This window comes from Lepidochelys olivacea, assembly GCF_965140295.1.
Source record: "Lepidochelys olivacea isolate rLepOli2 genome assembly, chromosome: 7".
Taxonomy (NCBI): Eukaryota; Metazoa; Chordata; order Testudines; family Cheloniidae; genus Lepidochelys; species Lepidochelys olivacea.
The window spans coordinates 126,525,961-126,547,990 of record NC_140417.1 but is presented as its reverse complement, the minus strand read 5'-3'; the positions used below and the strand labels follow the sequence as shown (position 1 = coordinate 126,547,990).

The following is a 22,030-nucleotide window of genomic DNA, read 5'->3' as shown; positions in this document are numbered from 1 at the left end:
AGTAAAGTGGCTGCACTAGTTGCAGGACAGCAAGAGCAGAGGTATGGAACCCTGAATGAACGTGAGCATATGGTGAATTGCTGCACCCCATCTGCCTGACTTAGAGCCATTGTGGGTCTGCAGCCTCCTGAGCCACAAGTGTCACGCTGTCAGGGTCTCACTGAGAAACAGGCTTGTTTCTTGCTGATGATGGATTAAAATAAACTGTTTAAAAAAATCTAATCTCATTTTAAAGACTCCAAGTGATGGTGAATCCTCACCTCCCCGGTGAGCTGTTCCAACGTGTACTCACTCTGACTGCTAGGAAATTGCATCTTATTTCAAGGCTGAATTAGCCTAACTTCAACTTCTGGCAATTGGATCTTGTTATGCCTTTGACAGCAAGGTTGAAAAACCCCTTGCTATCAGATCTCTCTTCCATGTGGAAGTATTGTGATACTGTGGTCAAGTCACCTTTCAACCATCTCTTCAATAAACTTAGTAAGTTTAGTTCTTTTAGCTTCCCATTGTGAGGCTTATTTTTCAGCTCCTGGATCACTTTTGTGGGCCTCCTTTAAACTTTCTCTAGTATTTCCACATTCTTCCTGAAGTGCAGATCCCAGAACTGGACATGGTATTTTCATGGTGGTCTTACAAATGCTGTGTACAGAGGTAAGATCACTTCCTACTTCTACTTGATAGTCACCTTTTTATAGATCTAAGAATAACTTTAGCTTTCTGCCACTGCACTGCAATGAGAGCTCGTGTGGAGATGATTGTCTGCGGTGGCCTTTTTCACGACCGGCTCTACAGTTTTTGCCGCCCCAAGCTATGAAAAAACTGCTGCTGCGGATGGCAAAAAGGAACAAGCTACCGCCGATTTGCCGCCGCCACGGGCGGATACAGAGAAGCTGCCGCCACCGAATTCCCACCGCAGCCCCACGGACTGCCGCCCCAAGCGCCTGCTTGGAAGGCTGGGGCCTGGAGCCGGCTCTAGCCTTCTCTGAGTCACTGCTTTCCAAGACACAAGCTCCCATCCTGTAGGACAATGATTCTCAAACTTTTTTCTGTGTGGACCCCTTGAAAATTGCTGAGGGTCTCAGCGGACCACTTAATGATCTTTCCAAATGTTGTTTGTACCATTCGCTAACTGTTGTAAAGCGCTTTGGATAAATAATAATTAACGTTTTTTTGTTCTACAAATAAAAGTACACAACTCATATTTTAATATCTGTAGTCTTACCTTTCTAATGCGGTGGATGTGCCCTCTCTCCCCCACCATGGCAGCCCCCGAGCTGGGACTGGGAAGGAGGGCCATCTCTCCCCAGCAGCTGCAACCCTGGAGCTGGGGAAAGTCACCTCTTTTCTGGCCGCCACAGCCCGCCAAATGCCTCCCACCCCTGCTTCTCACCCCAGTGCCCCTCCCACCTACCCCCTATTCCCCCCAAGGCCACCACCTCACCTTACATGTGCATCTTCTCCATGGTCCAGGCACCTAATTAGCAGAGCCATGCCTGCGCAGCTCCACTAATTAGGTAGGTGGCCCTTCATTCTCTTGTGTGCAGCTGCCCAGGCGTGCACCTCCAGAGGAAACTATCCGCGGACTACCTGAATGGAGCTTGCAGACCACTGGTGGTCCACGGACTACAGTTTGAGAACCTCCGCTGTAGGAATAACCTGCACTCTTAGTTCCTAGATGTACTGTATTTGGCTGTGTTAAAACACATTTGGGACACATTTACAAGCACAGTCCCTGCTCCAGTGAGATTAAATCTAAGGACAGATCCCCATGTGTACTGTTCTGTTTCACAGCCATAAAACCTGTTGCAGAATCATGCTCCAGAATTTGAACTTACAAAATATTTTTAAATGAATAGATGTGAATAAAATCTCCCAAACATTGTAAGAAAGCTTGAGTATAAAGCAATCTTAGTTAAGCTACTGCTTAGCTGATTACCTGTTCCATGTTTCTTAGGGTTTGTTGGATTAATAATATTTGAAATTATTAATATTGATATGAGAAATTACCAAACATCAATGTAACCAGAAATTCCTTTATTAAATCAAAAAGGCCAAATGGTATTCATACAATTGCTCTAAACATGCCTAAAAAGCCTAACTAATAAGCAATATATAACCTCCAAACAGTAAGAAAACATTTATAAGCATTTGATCTAAGATACTTACAAACAGGCTAAACCCAGGGGTACTTAGACCATCCTGGTCGGTTCCAGTGTGGGCAGGCGGGTGTTAACAATGGACCCTTTAAGAGTTTACTTTTTATTCCCTTTAACAAACAAGTGATGTCATGGCCGAGTACTGACTTCAGCTGAAAACCAGTTGGAGACAGTTCAAACTTATTTCCAGTCTTAATCCAGATAACATTTACAACCACTTTTCTCCCCAAGGCCTTTCCTCCCTCCTTGCTGCCCCACAGATTCTCTGGGCTCACACAGGCTTTAACACTAATGTGTGGGGTTGGGAAGGGTGTTGCTGGATCCTTTTAAGAAAGATTATTTTTCTCTTATATAAAATAATCTACAGTCACCCCCATCAGTCAGAAGCTGCTTTTTAGAAACTTCCCCTTATCTCATTAGTTATTCTTGGAACAAGACGTCCTCCCTACTTCATTCCTTCTGGCCTGGTGGTAACTCATTATTTTCAAGGCCTTCCTTCTACTTGCTACTCAGCGCCTTTCTTCACAACACAGATCTATTTCCATAACCAAATTTAAGATCACTTTAATTTTATAAAAAGAAAAGGAGTACTTGTGGCACCTTAGAGACTAACAAATTTATTTGAGCATAAGCTTTCGGGAGCTACAGCTCACTTCATCAGATCCTGTAGCTCACGAAAGCTTATGCTCAAATAAATTTGTTAGTCTCTAAGGTGCCACAAGTACTCCTTTTCTTTTTGCGAATACAGACTAACACGGCTGCTACTCTGAAACCTTTAATTTTATACTTATCCTAGAGGGTTCTTTTAATTTTGATTGCTTAATTAAAGAAAAAGACTTGAGAGCTGAATTTAGTTGCATTAAGTTTTATTGATTATCCTTAACCACAGTAACTAATAGTATAGAAGAAAATAAGACAAAAATGGTAATGGACTATGATTTGGTGCAAACAGACTAGAAAGTTGGTCGATTTATAATAATTCAAGTTTTTTCAGAATGAAATCACACAATCACAATAGAAAATAACATTTATACTCAATTACTAGCTTGGGAAGGTGACTTTGTTTAGATTTTTGACTAGAATAGGGCCTCTCTTGTGCCAATTTATTATTAATTCCAGCTGAGGAAAAACAATCCAAAACTAGATTACAAGACAATTTGGTCAGTTACTTACATGCCAATTCACCAAGGTCTCCTTCTCTTATCTGTAATAGTCAGTCCTTTTTAACGTATTTCTCACAGAATGATATTAGCCCAATGTCTGACTAACACTCCTAACTACCTAAAATAAACTCCTACATTTCTTACAGACTCTCTAGACTGAATGTTGGTGAAGCCATATTGGCCCCATGATATTAGAGAGATCAGGAGGGTGAGGTAATATCTTTGATTGGACCGTCTGTTGATGAGAGAGACAAGCTTTCGAGCTTGCACAGAGCTCTTGTCTCTCTCACCAACAGAAGTTGGTCCAGTCAGATAGTACCTCACCCACCTTGTCTTGGTATAGACAGGATCCAGTACAAAAAGCTTGCACACTCTGACTCATTTTATGTCAAATACACTGAGAACTTAAAGACAGTATGAAACCATTAACTGTAGTAGACAGTCTATAGTGTAGTGTTTATAATCCTAGTTAGCAACAGGAACTTGTTAAGTTTTAAAGCTACTTTACAACAGTCTTGATAAGGTTGCCAACTTTCTAGTCGCAGAAAACTGAACACCCTAGCCCTGCCCCTTCCCTGAGGTCCTGCTCACTACATTCTCCCTCCCTTGGTGGCTCACTCTCCCCCACCCTCACTCACTTTCCCTTGGCTGGGGCAGGGGGTTGGGGTGCAGGAGGGGGTGAGGGCTCTAACTGGGGGTGCAGGCTCTGGGATGGGGCTGGGGATGAGGGGTTTGGGATGCAGAAAGGGGCTCCAGCCTGGGGGGTGGGGCCAAGCGATTCAGAGTGTGGGAGACGGTTGAGGGTTGAGGCATGGGGTTGGGGTATGGGAGGGAGTGAGAGTTCTGGGCTGGGCATGCTGGCTTTGGGTTGGGGCCGGGGATGAGGGGTTTGGGGTACAGGAGGGGACTTCAAGCTGGGGAGATGGGTCTGAGGGATTTGGAATGCAGGAGTGGGCTGTGGGTTGAGGCAGGGTGTTGGGGTGCAGGAGGAGGTGAGGGATCCGGGGTGGGGCTGAGGATGAGGGGTTCAGGGTGTGGGAGGGGGCACTGGGCTGGGGCAGGGGATTGGGGGGCAGGGGTGGTGAGAGATCTGGGCTGGGGGTGCAGACTCTGTGGTGGGGCCGGAGATGAGGGGTTTGGGGTGCAGGAGGGTGCTCCGGGTTTGGGGGGGGCTCACGGCTAGGGCAGGGGGTTGGGGCTTGGGCTTATCTCGGGCGGCTCTCAGTCAGCAGCTCCGGGGGGCTAAGGCAGGCTGCCTGCCTGTCCTGGCTGGCGCTGCGCACCCCCCGGAAGCAACCAGCAGGTCCAGGTTCTAGGCGGGGGGCCAGGAGGCTCCATGCACCGCTCTCACCAGCAGGCACTGCCCTCCCATCCCCAGCTCCCATTGGCCGGTTACCCTGGCCAATGGGAGTGCAGAACCAGTGCTCGGGGCGGGGGCAGGGTGTGGAGCCCCGTGGACCTGCCCCCCTGCCTAGGAGCCGGACCTACTGGCCACTTCCGGGGCACAGCAGAGTGCCAGCCAGGACAGGTAGGGACTAGCCTGTCTTACCACCGCAGCACCACTAACCGGACTTTTAATGGCCTGGTCAGCGGTGCTGACTGGAGCTGCCAGGGTACCTTTTTGACCTGGTGTCCCGGTCGAAAACCGGACACCTAGTCACCCTAAGACTTGACTGGAGCCTGTCACAAAACAAGGATGCACACTGTAACTCTGTGGCAATCTCTAAAAAACATACCAAAGCATGTACACTTCCTCACTAATTTGGCACTCTGTTTCAGGAAGTGGTCAGCTGACTGATTTAGGCCAAGAGACAGTCTGTGTGTTACTTAGCACCAGCTCTTTGCTCAGCAGTCAGCTTTCATCTCAGTTATTGTTCACAGCAGAAGTTGACACTTCAAACACGGGGGAACAAAGGAAAGACATGACTATAGTCTTTTGCCAGCGAGCTGATGGACAACCTGAACTGCTGGAAAATAGAAAGAGACCAGTTTACAGGTACCTATCTGAGATTGGTACTTGATGTCACCAGGAGGACTCCCAGGTAGCCAGCTCAGAACCTCAGTCTACTCTCTTCCAGGTTTTTTGAGCTTTCAGAAAGTGATGTGCTGAAGGAGACAGGCTATTTTATCCTATATCTGCTGGGTGGTCCAAGTTGGTTCCTTTTCTTGGAGGTGCTGGCATGGACCAATCAGATGGTGACCCATACTTCTTCCAAAGATTCCAAATGTCCAACCAGAAGGAGAGTAGTCCTCTCATCATCCAATCAGGGAAGAGACTTCAGCTTTTGAATTCTTGCAACTGGGACCAGAAATTTCCAGTCTCTTTTGTGCAACACACCTTGTCACACAAGCTTGTATAAGAAAAGTTAGGCCATAGCTGTTTGTAGAACCATCTCGGGAATACCTTGGGCTGGCTTGCCCCAGACACCAATTTATCGCTGCAAGTTGCTTTCCATGAGCTCCTTGGTGGTGCATCCCTTGGCCAATTTTGCAGTTATGCTTGCTCAAGTTGCAGTTTCTCCATCAACATTCTGCAAGCTGCTGAAATGTCCAGTTTAAAGTTCCTCATTCTACTACTGTATCTGGCACATATAACATTGATGTTTGATATTAAATGAATAGGATTTTTAATTCTTTCATTCACAGACAGGGAAAAGGGGAGAGTCAAGTTTCTTTAGCTTCACTGTCTTGCGAAAGGCTGTAGCAACACTGAATTTCTTGTTTCAGAGTAACAGCCGTGTTAGTCTGTATTCGCAAAAAGAAAAGGAGTACTTGTGGCACCTTAGAGACTAGCCAATTTATTTGAGCATAAGCTTTCGTGAGCTACAGCTCACTTCATCGGATGCATACTGTGGAAAGTACAGAAGACATTTTTATACACACAAACCATGAAAAAATGGGTGATTATCACTACGAAAGGTTTTCTCTCCCCCCACCCCACCCTCCTGCTGGTAATAGCTTATCCACAGCAACCACTCTCTTTACAGTGTAAAACCTAGCTACCGCCTCTCATGGAGGTGGATTAACTACACCGATGGGAGAAGCTCCCCCGTCAGTGTAGCGGTATCTTCACTGAAGCGCTATGCTGCTGTAGTGTTTAAACGTAGACCTGCCCCTAGTTACACCTGTTCTTCACCCTCCAGGGTTTCCCGCACACTAGAGACTCGTCATTTGACTGGTTACGCCAGTTTTACAGACACTTTTCATCACCACAGCAGCACACGGGGCCCATAGCATGAGCCACTATCTGGCCGCTTGTGCCTTGGCTACTGGTGTTCAGGTCTAAGAGCAAAAATCAGCTCCTAAATGTGGACTCATGAAGGAAAGCATTACATGTTAATCAGAGTTTTGTGTTTGTTGTATTCTGCACAAAGGGCCTGTAATTCATGGTGAATGGAGAGAGGTTCGTGCTATACCACCCCCCAGTCCCCTATCGGGTTATTGGGTGGTTGAGCTGAATTGCAGAAGCAGAAGTTGATTCCAGGTACCTGCCACCCACTCATGTGAAGTCTCTTTCAGTACTGGCAGTGCTCCTCTTCTAAATAGTAGCTGAGTTTGGGACTTAGAACAGCCTCTCGGGTCATCGTCTGGGAAATGCTGGCAGCTGTAACAGCAAAATTCCTCCTCCCTCTGCACCTTTGTGTTAGCCCAAAGCCTGAGACTGCTCTTAAATGCAAGTCCTGGTGCAGACTAAGCCCAGTTGGCCCATTGCAGGACATTTCTTTCCAGGGGTGTAGTCCTGACTTTTTGAAATTCAAGTACTCAGCTCCCACTGGCGTGATCTCATCCTGAGAGCGATACACACCCCCGCAGCGCATTTCTGTATAAAATGCTCTGTATGCATGCTCTATGCGACATGACCTTGCATGTACAGCACCTGTGAGGACAATATTCAGAGTGGTAGCCGTATTAGTCTGTATCAGCAAAAACAGCAATGAGTCCTTGTGGCACCTTAGAGACTAACACATTTATCTGGGCATAAGCTTTCGTGGGATATAACCCACTTCATCAGATGTATGGCGTGGAAAATACAGTGAGCAGGTATAAATATACAGCACATGAAAAGATGGGAGTTGCCTTACCAAGTGAGGGGGAGACTGTCAGTGCTGATGAGGCCAATTCAATTAGGGTGGATGTGGCCTATTCCCAACAGTTGACAAGAAGGGGTGATATCAACAGAGGGAAAATTATTTTTTGTAGTGACCCATCCACTCCCAGTCTTTATTCAGGCCTAATTTGATGGTGTCCAGTTTGCAAATTAATTCCAGTTCTGCAGTTTCTCGTTGAAGTGTGTTTTTGAAGTTTTTTTGTGGAAGAATTGCCACTTTTAACCTATAGGTGTTTGTGTTTATACCTTCAAGTCAGCGACACTGCTATGGGTACCCGCATGGCCCCACAGTATGCCAACATTTTTATGGCTGACTTAGAACAACGCTTTCTCAGCTCTCGTCCCCTAACGCCCCTACTCTACTTGCGCTATATTGATGACATCTTCATCATCTGGACCCATGGAAAAGAAGCCCTTGAGGAATTCCACCATGATTTCAACAATTTCCATCCCACCATCAACCTCAGCCTGGTCCAGTCCACACAAGAGATCCACTTCCTGGACACTACAGTGCTAATAAACAATGGTCACATAAACACCACCCTATACCGGAAACCTACTGACCGCTATTCCTACCTACATGCCTCCAGCTTTCATCCAGATCACACCACACAATCGATTGTCTACAGCCAAGCTCTAAGATACAATCGCATTTGCTCCAATCGCTCAGACAGAGTCAAACACCTACAGGATGTCTATCAAGTGTTCTTAAAACTACAATACCCACCTGGTGAAGTGAAGAAACAGATTGGCAGAGCCAGAAGGGTACCCAGAAGTCACCTACTACAAGACAGGCCCAACAAAGAAAATAACAGAATGCCACTAGCCATCACCTACAGCCCCCAACTAAAATCTCTCCAGTACATCATTAAGGATCTACAAACTATCCTGAAGGACAATCCCTCGCTCTCACAGACCTTGGGAGACAGGCCAGTCCTCACTTACAGACAGCCCCCCAACCTGAAGCAAATACTCTCCAGCAACTACACACCACGCAACAAAAACACTAACCCAGGAACCAATCCCTGGAACAAACCCCATTGCCAACTCTGTCTGCATATCTATTCAAGGGACACCATCATAGGACCTAACCACATCAGCCACACCATCAGGGGCTCATTCAGCTGCACATCTACCAATGTGATATATGCCATTATGTGCCAGCAATGCCCCTCTGCCATGTACATTGGCCAAACCGGACAGTCTCTACGCAAAAGAATAAATGGACGCAAATCAGACATCAGGAATTGTAACATTCAAAAACCAGTAAGAGCACTTCAGTCTCCCCGGACACTCAATAACAGACTTAAAAGGGGCAATTCTTCAACAAAAAAACTTCAAAAACAGACTTCAACGAGAAACTGCAGAAATGGAATTAATTTGCAAACTGGACACCATCGAATTAGGCCTGAATAAAGACTGGGAGTGGATGAATCACTACAAAAAGTAATTTTCCCTCTCTTGATATTCACTCCTTCTTGTCAACTGTTGGAAATGGGTGACGTCCACCTTGCATTGGCCTCATTAGCACTGACCCCCTACTTGGTAAAGCAACTCCCATCTTTTCATGTTCTATGATGTATATACTGCTTACTGTATTTTTCACTCCATGCATCTGATGAAGTGGGTTTTTGCCCACGAAAGCTTATGCCCAAATAAATTGGTTAGTCTCTAAGCCACAAGGACTCCTCGTTTTTGTGAGGACAATAGCGCTCAAAAGTCTGGGAACACTGTTCCCGAGCCACTAGCATACTGTTTCTGTATCACATGCAAGATGCCTTTGTTCACAGCTGGTTTTCTGGTTTGCTTCAAACATGACCTGTTTGTCTTTCCATCAGTATTTAATGGGAAAGTAGCTGTGAGTGCTCTCCTGATTTCCCTGACCAGTTCCCATGTCAGTGACATCTCTGCCCTGGCTCATTTCTCTGAGTGCAGGGAGGTCCTTGTGGAGAATCACTCATCAGCCTTGTCAGCATCATTCTCGCGGATAACTAACTTGGAACCAGAAAAGCCATTTTATCCTGTTTTGGTCTGGAACCTGACCCAACGGCTGAACGGGGCCAGCAGGAGCCACTGCAAAAACAGAGACCAAAATTAGAAGCAAAGGCAGGGATGCCTGCAAAGCTTTTGACACGGTCTCCCACAGAATTCTTGTCAGCAAGTTAAAGAAATATGGTCTGGATGAATGGACTATAAGGGGGATAGAAAGCTGGCTAGATAGTCGGGCTCAACGGGTAGTGATCAATGGCTCCATGTCTAGTTGGCAGCTGGTGTCAAGTGGAGTGCCCCAAGGGTCGGTCCTGGGGCCAGTTTTGTTCAATATTTTCATTAATGATCTGGAGGATGGCGTGGATTGCACCTTCAGCAAGTTTGCAGATGACACTAAACTGGGAGGAGAGGTAGATACGCTGGAGGGTAGGGATAGGATACAGAGGGACCTAGACAAATTAGAGGATTGGGCCAAAAGAAATCTGATGAGGTTCAACAAGAACAAGTGCAGAGTCCTGCACTTAGGACGGAAGAATCCCATGCACTCCTACAGACTTGGGTTCGAATGGCTCGGCAACAGTTCTGCAGAAAAGGACTTAGGGGTTACAGTGGACGAGAAGCTGGATATGAGTCAACAGTGTGCCGTTGTTGCCAAGAAGGCCAATGGCATTTTGGGATGCATAAGTAGGGGCATTGCCTGCAGATCAAGGGACGTGATCATTCCCCTCTATTAGACATTGGTGAGGCCTCATCTGGAGTACTGTGTCCAGTTTTGGGCCCCACACTACAAGAAGGATGCGAAAAAATTGGAAAACGTCCAGCAGAGGGCAACAAAAATGATTAGGGGACTGGAACACATGAGTTATGAGGAGAGGCTGAGGGAACTGGGATTGTTTAGTCTGCAGAAGAGAAGAATGAGAGGGGATTTGATAGCTGCTTTCAACTACCTGAAAGGGGGTTCCAAAGAGGATGGATCTAGACTGTTCTCAGTGGTAGTTGGTGACAGAACAAGGAGTAGTGGTCTCAAGTTGCAGTGGGGGAGGTTTAGGTTGGATATTAGGAAAAACTTTTTCACTAGGAGGGTGGTGAAACACTGGAATGCGTTACCTAGGGAGGTGGTGGAATCTCCTTCCTTAGAAGTTTTTAAGGTCAGGCCTGACATAGCCCTAGCTGGGATGATTTAGTTGGGGATTGGTCCTGCTTTGAGCAGGGGGCTGGACTAGATGACCTCCTGAGGTCCCTTCCAACCCAGATATTCTAAGATTCTATGATTCACATCTGGGCTTGGCTCCAATCTCTGGGGTGGAGTGCTTGATGCCTGCCCAGATGGGGTGGATTCCAACGTTGGGTCGGAGAGGGAGCAATGATGTACAGGCTGTGACCAAGTATGACGAAGTTTCACTTACGCTGGCAGTGCAGGGTGAAAGAGCAGATCTCCGGCAGTGTGGGGTTGCTGAGTGGACATGGGTCATGAGTTTACACCGACCTGTATCCTTAGGGTTCCCAAATCTGCTGTATGCTCTGGGGAAAGCCCCAGTGCCCCAGTTACGTGGGCAGCAGTGGGTGCAGCACTGCCCCATACCACTACAGGACTGAGTGGTATTTGCAGGGCGCCACATGGTATTCAAGAATTTAAGTGAATAGGGTGCCCCAGGGCAGCTCAGACTGGGTCAGCAGAGCACTTGCTGCTCACATGAGCATCCTGGCTTCTCCTGTGCAGCTGTTCCTAGCTGTGGCAGTGAGGTGTTTCCCTACAATGGAGAAGCAGCTACTGAGGGGAAGCCCAGCAGCCTCTACCTCCACAGGGGCTGCTGCACCCAAAAGAGGAGGGCTGCTCGGAACCTATAGCCGCGTCTGGGAGAGCGTCACAAGCCACCAGCAGGACCAACTCGACTGGGGTCTGGTGGCAGAGCCAGGATGCTCCTCAGTGAGGTACTCCAAGGGGGAGAAAGGACTGGGAGAGGAGAAAGGGCTGGTGGGGGCAGGAAGAGACAGGGCCAGGTGAAGCTGCAGAAAGGAGCTCACTTTAATTTAGTATTGTTTAATGTCCGCCTACAAAGGAGACAAGGTGGGATGGAATGGGATATGGGAAGATGACTGGATACAGCCATGGGAATGGGATGGAGGGAAGGGGAGGGGAGGAAGATGACTGGAAGCAGGATGGAGTTGGGGAAGGGAATGACTGGATCCAGCCTGGGGGAGGGGGATGGTGACTGGAGATGGGATGGGGTGGATGGGAGAGTGACTGAAGCCAGGAGGGTGGGAGGGAAGGTGATGATGGAAGGTGACTGGAGCTTGGATGAGGTGAGGGGGGAAGGTGACAATGGGGGATTGGAGCTGGGATGGGGGGGCCGGAAGGTGACTGGATCTGGGATGGGGGGTGGAGCAGGGGGAAGGTGATGATGGGGGGAAGGTGAGTGGAGCTGGGATGGGTGGGGGAAAGGTGATGATGGGGGGGAAGGTGAGTTGAGCCGGGGTGGGGAAGGGGGAAGGTGATGATGGGGGATGGCGCAGAGGGAAGGTGAGTGGAGCTGGGATGGGGGATGGCGCAGGGGGAAGGTGAGTGGAGCCGGGATGGGGGATGGAGCAGGAGTAAGGTGAGTTGAGCTGGGATGGGGCAGGGGGGCAGGTGACTGGCGCCGGGGTGGAGCGGGGATGGGGGGAAGGTGATGATGGGGGCGGGAAGTGACTGGAGCTGGCATGGGTTGGGGTGAGGGGTAATGTGACAGGGGTAATGTGCCAGTTACCTTCCCTCCCTCGCACCATCCCAGTTCTAGTCACCTTCTTCCACAAATGATTTCATCCTTCAGAAGAGGCTGCACTGGGGGGTAGGGGGGTGTTGAGACCCTCACTCTGTACAGTGACAGGAAGGCTGCATATACAGCTCACAGTGAGCCCAAGTAGTGGTTGCCATGCGAACCACAACTTTCTGTATTGCCCATCTTGGTGCATAGTGTTACATTAACACAAACGTGCACGTAATTTATGTTGTGAAGAACAGGTTTGAAGGTGCTGCCCCTGCATTTTGTTATAATCCACTTTTGGGTGATGTGGCCTTGCAGTCACATTCTCGACTGTACACGCTAGACCCTGCCATGGCCTCTCCCTGGGCAGGCCAGTCAGACATCTTGTGCTGTGGCCGTGAGAAGGAACAGTGCTGACTGTCCCATCACCTGCAATAGCTGCGGCTGCTGCTCTGAGTGCTTGGCATGGTTCCTAACATCCGCTCTTCTTTGCCAGTCACAGGTACCAAACCGAGGACATCCTGGCCTAGAAAGGCCCTGCTCTTCCTGGGGTTCCTCTTTGCTTTGGCTGTGATTGCCTTAGTCGCGATGGCAGTGAGTCAGAACAAGCCACTCCCAAAGAATATTAAGGTATTATGAAGAGAAACAGTATAACTGGGTGGGGCAAGGGTAGCTCCGAGACACCCCTGAATTTTCATGTGTTTCACCCACCACATCTTTTGGGTCTTGCTAATTCCCTTTGTCCTCTCCCTGAACCTCAAGCTTTTTCTCTTCCCAATTTCCCTGTAAAAATAAGCCCATTTCTGGTGGTCTTCATAGGTGAATCTGCACTAACCCACCGGTCAGTTCCATTTGTGGCACAGTAGCTTCCAAGTTCATACTCCCTTTCACAGGTTCTGGCTTCTTCCGGGCCCCCAGGGTGCTCAACCTCCCGTCCCACCTCTTCCCACCCAGTTCTGCCCCCTCCCCCCAGCACCTCCTGCACGCAGCAGAACAGCCGATCGGAGGAGGCAGGAGGCGCTGGGAGGGCGGGGGAGGAGTTGATTGGTGGGGCCGCAGGTGGACGGGAGGCTCCGGTTGGGAGTTGGCTGCTAATTTTTTTCCATGGGTGCTCCAGCCTTGGAGCACCCCTGGAGTCGGCGCCTATGCTCCCTTTGGTGGAAACTTTACAGGCCAGGACTTCCAGGAAGGCCAGTAATCTGCCCTGATCCTGGGGACACCCAATACCAGCAGTGTCTCTACGGATGCTCTGGGCATGCAGCTCAGAGCTGGCTGTCATAGAAAAGGCCTAGGGCAAGATCTGAGTCCTGAACCAGAGGCTGTGAACCAAAGCCAGGCCATGAATTAAAGCAGATGCTCACAAGTTCACTGCCCAGTACACACCCTTGGCAAAGTTGTCGCTAGTGTACAAGGCACTAGATAGTTACATAAATCTAGAGCCAGCCCCATCTAGTACAAGATAAGATGATTTGACAGAATAATGAGTAGGGAGGTTTTGTCCAAGATATCAGGAACAAGCGGAGGTAACAAACAAATGTCATGAAACACATATAAGGTGGTATATTCTTGTTTGTCATAGCCTATAAGTGTTGGGGTACTTTGCCTTCATTCTTTGTTTGGCCAAGGGGACAGCAGAAATTCCTGTTGCTGACTGAACTGTTCCTTGCCATAGGGCACTCATGTTAGTGTACTGGTAACCACCGAGACAGGGCGCTACAACTGTCTTTGCAATAAACCTGGCCAAGTGCCTGTGTCACTGAACCGTGCCTGTGGTTTTTCTTTATGAGTAACATGAAAGTCTGCTGAATGAGTGGGCTGTACTCGAGGTCTGCTAACCAGCTGTCTGTGCGGAGCTGGACAGCACGCTGAAAAAGCACACACGCAAGCTGACTGACAACCCTGCTGCTAAATATTAGCAGACAAAGCAATTGCTTAGGGCTCTGAGCAGTTCAAGGGAGGGTCCCCTGTTCACTTTTTATTATAAGAACTTGCCTGTTTTAGTATGAGGGGTGGGGAATATTCCTGCTTAGGGCCCCCAATAGGCTAACACCGCCTCTGCTGTAGCTACACTTACTAGTGGTCCCAGTAAGTGAAAAGTGCTCTTGTCCCACTGTCTGGCCCCACTGACTACTATTCACAGTGTCCCGTGCATTGATCCAGAGATAACTGCTTTGTTTTATCCACAGTATGGGATTGTGCTGGATGCTGGTTCGTCTCACACTAACTTGTATGTGTATGCGTGGCCAGCGGAGAAGGAGAATGACACTGGGGTGGTGCACCAGGTGGAAGTGTGTAAAGTAGAAGGTAAGCCACCAGGGAGGAGGAAGGGGGGAACAGGAGGGGCAATGGGGTGATGAACAGATAGTCCAGGAGGAGGAGGGGATGGTGAAAATAATGTAATGCTCAACTGGTACAGCTTCCAACCTGCCCTAAATCACTTCTCGCCTGTGTAGAGGCCAACCTACCTCTCCTGTTTGGTTTTGTTAATACAGAAATCAACAGTAAAATAACACAAAGCTAAGCTCTTACCATCTCCTCAGTGTGGGCTGCTCCTAGATTCTGCCCTCAGGACTGCTCCATCCCCACTCTAGATCCTGTCTACCAGAGATCCATTTCCATTTCCCTCATAGCCTGGTGGGGTAAAATGCCATCAGCTGCAGTGAGTGAGCAGAATTCAACTAACTTTTGCAGCAGAGTCAGCACCTGCTAACGGGGAGGTGCAAACACCACCATCCTGTTAGACACCTACTTGCCAGAGCTTTCTATGACCTTGCAAAACAGATAAAATATCCTTAATCGAATCGCAATGCCATAGAAAAAAATCTCTGCTGCAGAAGTGACCTCTGGGGATTCCACAAGAAATCCCAGCAGGCTGCTGAGAAGTCACCCAGTTTTACTGACCAGAACTACTGTGTCAAGTACATCCAGGACTGATCAATACACAGTGCATCTCTGATCACATCTACCCTATTCCCCATATAGTTGAAGAGTCTGATATGCTCTATAAGAGAAGTACCACATTATCTGCATATAAACATAACTTCTGTTCATCAGGGCAGCTGGTGTATCTGTAGTCTGTATTCCTGGACTAGTTCTTAAACATAAGAATGGCCAAACGAGCTATTAAATAACCACATAGACCCAGGCACCCAAATCATATTCAGGTTGGCAATACTTTCTTAAAATCATCATGTAAATGGGTCTTTGTGTGATCCAGGAAGCTCTTGGCAGGGCTGGCCCTAGACCAAATGCACTCCAGGCGAGGAGTGTCTTCTCCCCCCTCTGCACCCCCACATTTGTTAAACTTTTGAATACCTTATTTTTTACAGTTAACAATAAAACAAGGTTCACAGTGTCACTGCTGGGTTCTCACTTCACTTCAGTTCGTTCTTATATCTCTCTGACTGGCGATGCCCCACCCCTTAGATATCCACAAGGGCATGGCTGACAACATTCTAGGAGGTTCGAAGAAAATGTAGTTCTCAGAAAGTCTGGAATGTCCATGAGTTTCTACAAAGGTCCAGAACATTCTAGGAGGTTAGTGAAAAATGTATCCACGTATAGAATACCTGAAACATTTTACTTCAAACATTCTATTTTCCCTTTTGTCGCTAACAACAAAAATAGCTCCCCAAGTCTGGCGTCCCTCACGCCTGACATCCCAGGCGCTCTCCTGGGTCACCTGCCCCTAAATCCAGCCCTTGTTCTTGGTGCCAGCTGGCATAAGGCACAGGGGGTGCATAGGGTTTTACAGGAATCCCCTGGGCAGATGCATATTAAGGTCACAAAAGGGTGGCATGTAAGGTCTCTGTCAAGAACCAGAACCCCTGGTTGTCATAATCTCTTTGAAATGCATATGCAGATAATAATTAATGAGTTATGTATCTATACTGGAAATTATGTTCTCGTACCCTTGGAGTTAAGACAGGTAACCATGAGATGACAGGCCTTAAACAGATTCCTTTGAAGCAGGAGATAGCAGACATTTACCTCCTGTCTGGTCATTGTGTCTCACAACATACGCATATGGAGCCAGATGCTGATTAGAAGATTGCAAAGTCGACAAGAAAGGGCAGTCACAGGAAAAACAATCAGCAGAGGGTGACCTGTTTATGAAAAAGAACAAAGGATGGTTCTGATTTAAGTAAAGGTAGCAAGAGACACCCTGCATCCTTCTCCTAGGCAATAAGCTGACAGGTGACTTACCTCATAAAAAGGGATCAGAGCCTGCCTGGCTGGAAAACACTGGTGAGCAATACTTCATTAGACATGAGAGTACCAGTAGTAGGTGAGATCAGTTGAAGCAGCCAAGCTAGAAGTGCATTCAAGAGCAGGTATCAGGGTATGTGGAATGGTGGGCCCTTTATTCTTGAATATTCTTTTCTGACAGTGCAAGGAACCTGAGCTTGCACAGGGCAAGTCCAGGCATTTCCCTGATGGGAGCAGAGGATGTTACATCTGCTAGAATCTAGGATGCAGTGTTTTTTGTTGGTTTTTTTAAATTGCTATTTCAAATTTATTGGTTTTAAGAAATTGTAAATGTCATTAATGGGGTGTATAAATACCAACGTGGCAGCTGGTGAAAGATGGTGTCTGTGCTGGATCAGACAAGAGGTGAGGTGTTGGTATTTTACTGTGACTAGTTATGCCAGAGGAGCCTACAGGCTGTTATAAGGTGTGTCAGGTGTTCTTGGACCTGCCTGTACAAGGGGAGGGGAGCATTTGTGGTCACTCCTGGGAATATAGTGTTACCCTTTTGACCTGAGCAGTTAGCCAATATTGAGGGTCTTGCAGGCTGTTTCCACTAAGAGATTTAAAGAATGTCATCAGTTTCAGATGTACGTAAAGATCTGTCCTTCTTCGAGTGATTGCTCGATTCCAACCAGGTGTGCACACACCGCAAGCACGGTCGTCAGAAAGTTTTCCCTTAGCAGCTCCCGTCGGGTTGGCTGTGGAGCCCCCTGGAGTGGCGCCTTCATGGCGCTCAGTATATGACCCTGCTGACCCGACCCCCCTTCAGTTCCTTCTTACTGTCCGTGACGGCCATTGGAACTACATTCGCTTGTCTTGCAAGTGCTTCCCTTAGTTTTCTTCTTTAGCCTGTACTTTCTAGTCTAGATTTCAGTTAATAGTTAGTTTAGTTTAGTGTATATAGTAGTTTGGGTTAGGTTCCACTCGGTTCCAGGGCATGCCTCGGGGCCAAGGGTTTAAACCTTGCAGGTCCTACGGTAAGCCCATGCCAACGGGTGACCCCCCGCCCCCCAACGACGCGTGCCTGAAGTGTCTGGGGGAAGAGCACCAAACAGACAGGTGCAAAATCTGCAAGTCTTTCCGCCCTTGAATGAAGAAAGAGAGGGATTTCCATCTGAAACAACTTCTGATGGAATCCGCTCTCCGTCCACAGCCTGCCACAGAGTGCCGGGATCCGGCCCCAAGGACATCAGTGTGGAGTGCCCCGGCTTCAGTGTGCGACACGGTACCGAGGAAAGACTCTGATTCAAGAGACCCGCAGCACCTGCTCCCTGGCACCGCAAGCGGCACACTCACCGGTGCCGCACAAGCATCACAAGAAGACGGACAGGGGTTGTTCCCCGATGCCAGAGGCCGTGCCAGGCGCAACAGCAGTGCATCCCACAAAGGAGCACTCAGCACCCAAGGACCAGGAGTTGGCGCCGTAGACTCCACGGACAGAGAGTGCCAGGTGGAGGAGTTGCAGTCCCCCTCCATCCCAGACACTTTCGAAGCCACCAGGGACCTGATAGAAATGACGGCCCCTCAACCTCTGGTTATCAGGGACAAAGCCCCTGGTATTGCCGTGCCTGGCACCATCTAGGAGCAAGCCGGCCATGATGCGGCGATCACCTTCCTCGGCTCTGCACTGTTCACCCCGGCACCATTCGGGTTCACCATTCCCGAGGCACCGTTCCCCAGCTTGGGACCCCGTGCATGGTTTCCAAGCTCGGTCCCTATCAGCGGCCTCTCAGGACCAGTCCCCATCAGTGGACTCTCGGCACCAGCGGAGCAGCATTGGTCCCCATCAGCAGCATCTCAGCACCAATCCCTGGCACAGGAACATCGGCACCAGTCCCCAACTCAATACCACTTGGGGCCACCATGGTCACCACAATCTGGATCAGTGTCATCTGACTTGTGCAGGGACTCATTTTATTCACGCTGCAGCAGGCACAGGTCGCATTGGTGCAGAAGTGAGGCAGCAGCGGCATGGCCTCCACATTGGCAGCTACAGCCTCAGTGGCCTCTTTGGAATCCCTGGGCTTATCCCTAGGCCCAGGGCTCATTCTCCAGGGGCACTCAGTCAGTAGCCTCCGAGGCCCGAGCACCTCAGTATAAAGATTGGAATTGACACCAGCACAGGGCCTGCAGCCTGTCCAGGACACCGTCGACGCAACCACAACTACAGCCCTGATAGCCGGCCAGACTACCATTGCCGCGACAACAGTCAGTGCAGAACCCACAGGCACTGACGAGGAGGACGCTAGAGAGCTGGATGGTCAGGAGCACCCGGTACCGCCTCTAGCTTCCTCATCCTCGTCCCCAGACAAGGCGGTTGCAGGGACTTCGATCTCATAACCTCCCCCGATAGACCACCATGCGCACCAGGACCTCTTGCGCAGAATCACCCGCAACATGGGATTGCAGGTGGAGGAGGTTATCGAACCAGAGGACCCCATGGTCGATATCCTGACGCCGGAGGGTACCTCATAATTAAAACTATACAGAACAATACAAAATGCTGTGGCAGACCCTGGCATCGATTTTCCCCTATGGTGAGGTGCGTGGAGCACAAGTACTTTGTCCCATCCAAGGGATATGAGTACTTGTTCTCGCACCCACAGCCCTGCTCCCTAGTAGTGACCGCGGAGAGGCAGGGCCAGCAAAGACCGATCCCAAATCCAAGGAGTCTAAAAGATTAGACCTTTTTTGGTGGACCTTCTACTCAACGGGGGGCCTGCAGCTGAAGATAGCTAAACAACAAGCTATCCTCAGCAGATACAACTTCAACTCGTGGACCTCCATGTTGAAGTTCAAGGAGCTAATTCCATCAGACTCCAGGGCTGAATTTGAGGCCATTATTGATGAGGGGAAGGCGGTGGCATGAACCTCTCTTTAAGCCTCCCTTGTTGCACCGGACTATGCTGCCTGCACCCTCTCATTGGGGTTAGCTATGAGAAGGGGTTCATGCCTGCAGGCGTCTGGACTTACCCCCAAAGTGCAGCAGACTCTTCAGGATCTGCTCTTCGAGGGCACAGGTTTAATCTTCTTCGAGTGATTGCTCATGTGCACTCCAATAGGTGTATATAAGTCCCTGTCAACCCACCACCTGCTCAGTTCCTTCTTACCACCAGTGACGGTTAGTGGAGCAGCTCAATCTCTTGCATTTGCAAATGCCTACCAAGTGATTCCCTTTTCTTAGTTGTAAATAATTATTAGTTAGTTATATAGTAGTTTGTAGTACCTGGGCTTACTTTGAGGGGCTTCTCACCCACCTTAGTTTACCCAGGCACCAAGGCATGCCTCAGTTGAAGGGGTTTAAGGCATGTAAGAGGTGTGCGAAACTTGTGCCCACAGGCGATCCACACGCTGCCTGTCTCAGGTGCTTAGGAGAGGGCCATCAGACAGATAAGTGCCCAATTTGCAGGAGCTTTAGACCCAGGACTAAGAGAGAGCAGGACTATCATTTAAAGCTCCTCCTGATGGTGTCGGCCCTCCAACCCCAGATGGCAATGAAAACGGCACTCGCATCATCAGTGCGCAGCACCTCGGCCTCAGTGCGGGATGTCCTGGCACCGAGCAAGGACTCCTCCAAGGAGCACCGGCGCCGCTCCCCAGCTCGTAAGGCCAGTGCTACTAGGCAGCACCGCTTACAGTCTTAGAATCATAGAATATCAGGGTTGGAAGGGACCTCAGGAGGTCATCTAGTCCAACCCCCTGCTCAAAGCAGGACCGATCTCCAGTTAAATCATCCCAGCCAGGGCTTTGTCAAGCCTGACCTTAAAAACTTCTAAGGAAGGAGATTCCACCACCTCCCTAGGTAACGCATTCCAGTGTTTCACCACCCTCCTAGTGAAAAAGTTTTTCCTAATATGCAACCTAAACCTCCCCCACTGCAACTTGAGACCATTACTCCTTGTTCTGTCATCTGCTACCACTGAGCACAGTCTAGAGCCATCCTCTTTGGAACCCCCTTTCAGGTAGTTGAAAGCAGCTATCAAATCTCCCCTCATTCTTCTCTTCTGCAGACTAAACAATCCCAGTTCCCTCAGCCTTTCCTCATAAGTCATGTGTTCCAGTCCCCTAATCATTTTTGTTGCCCTCCGCTGGACTCTTTCCAATTTTTCCTCATCCTTCTTGTAGTGTGGGGCCAAAACTGGACACAGTACTCCAGATGAGGCCTCACCAATGTCGAATAGAGGGGAATGATCACGTCCCTCGATCTGCAGGCAATGCCCCTACTTATGCATCCCAAAATGCCATTGGCCTTCTTGGCAACAACGGCACACTGTTGACTCATATCCAGCTTCTCGTCCACTGTAACCCCTAGGTCCTTTTCTGCAGAACTGCTGCCGAGCCATTCGAACCCAAGTCTGTAGGAGTGCATGGGATTCTTCCGTCCTAAGTGCAGGACTCTGCACTTGTCCGTGTTGAACCTCATCAGATTTCTTTTGGCCCAATCCTCTAATTTGTCTAGGTCCCTCTGTATCCTATCCCTACCCTCCAGCATATCTACCTCTCCTCCCAGTTTAGTGTCATCTGCAAACTTGCTGAGAGTGCAATCCACACCATCCTCCAGATCATTAATGAAGATATTGAACAAAACCGGCCCCAGGACCGACCCTTGGGGCACTCCACTTGACACCAGCTGCCAACTAGACATGGAGCCATTGATCACTACCCATTGAGCCCGACAATCTAGCCAGCTTTCTATCCACCTTATCATAGAATCATAGAATATCAGGGTTGGAAGGGACCTCAGGAGGTCATCTAGTCCAACCCCCTGCTCAAAGCAGGACCAATCCCCAATTAAATCGTCCACCTTCAGTGCCACATAAGAAAAAGAAGGTGGACAGGGGTCATTCCCCCATCAAGAAGCCACGAGGGGATTCTAGCAGGGTGCATCCTCCAGCGGGCAACCCACGGTCTGGACCTTAAGGCCTGGCACTGTTGACTCCAGTCCCAACTGGAGGCCTGTCGAGTCCAGTGTTGGTGGACTCCCCGATTTGGGAGGATTTGGAGGAAGAGCTCGACCTCTCCTCCATGCTGGATAACTACGAGGCAGCACGAGACCTCATTGCCATGACGGCGCAGTCCCTGGCCCAGCAGGTGCGGGCTCCGGCACCACAAGCTTAGCCACCGTCAGTGGCACCAACAACGGCACCAGCTGCAACGTCTATCCCGGTGCTGCACATGGCTCCAGCCCATGATTTTACAGCGCTGCTCACCATCACCCCGGTACCATTCCCTGGCACCGTCCAGCTCCGCTCCCCCGTGGTCGGGCACAGACTACTCGTCCGAGTCAGGCACTGAGTCTTCTGTCTCTAGACGCAGCCAGTACCGCTCCTGGCACTGGTCTCGGCACCGCAGACCGGTGGACTCATTGGCACCGGTGGTCACCTGGCCGCCCCAGTGGCAGGGCCCAGTACAATGGCCCTTTTGGACTCCTTGGGCCTACCACCAGGCTCAGAGTCAGGGCTCCAGGCCAGCATCGGTGACATCTGCTCCCTGTTCCCCCACCCCCCAACAAAGTTGCTGGCTCGCCACACCCCCCAGGTCTCCTTAGGACCCCACACGAGACAGGGACTCTGGGCTGTCTCATTCAGTGCAGTGCTTGAACCAGCACCCATCAGTTAT

At 49.3% G+C, this 22,030-nt stretch overlaps 1 protein-coding gene across 1 annotated transcript in view; it reads left to right on the top strand.

The window, feature by feature from the left end:
• Window positions 1-22,030, top strand: part of ENTPD1 (ectonucleoside triphosphate diphosphohydrolase 1) — a 105,759-nt gene that overhangs the window by 58,648 nt on the left and 25,081 nt on the right. The window contains exons 3-4 of the mRNA XM_084633659.1: window positions 12,657-12,790; window positions 14,347-14,464. Coding sequence (XP_084489785.1) covers window positions 12,657-12,790; window positions 14,347-14,464 — 252 coding nt within the window. The remainder of the gene's footprint in view (window positions 1-12,656; window positions 12,791-14,346; window positions 14,465-22,030) is intronic.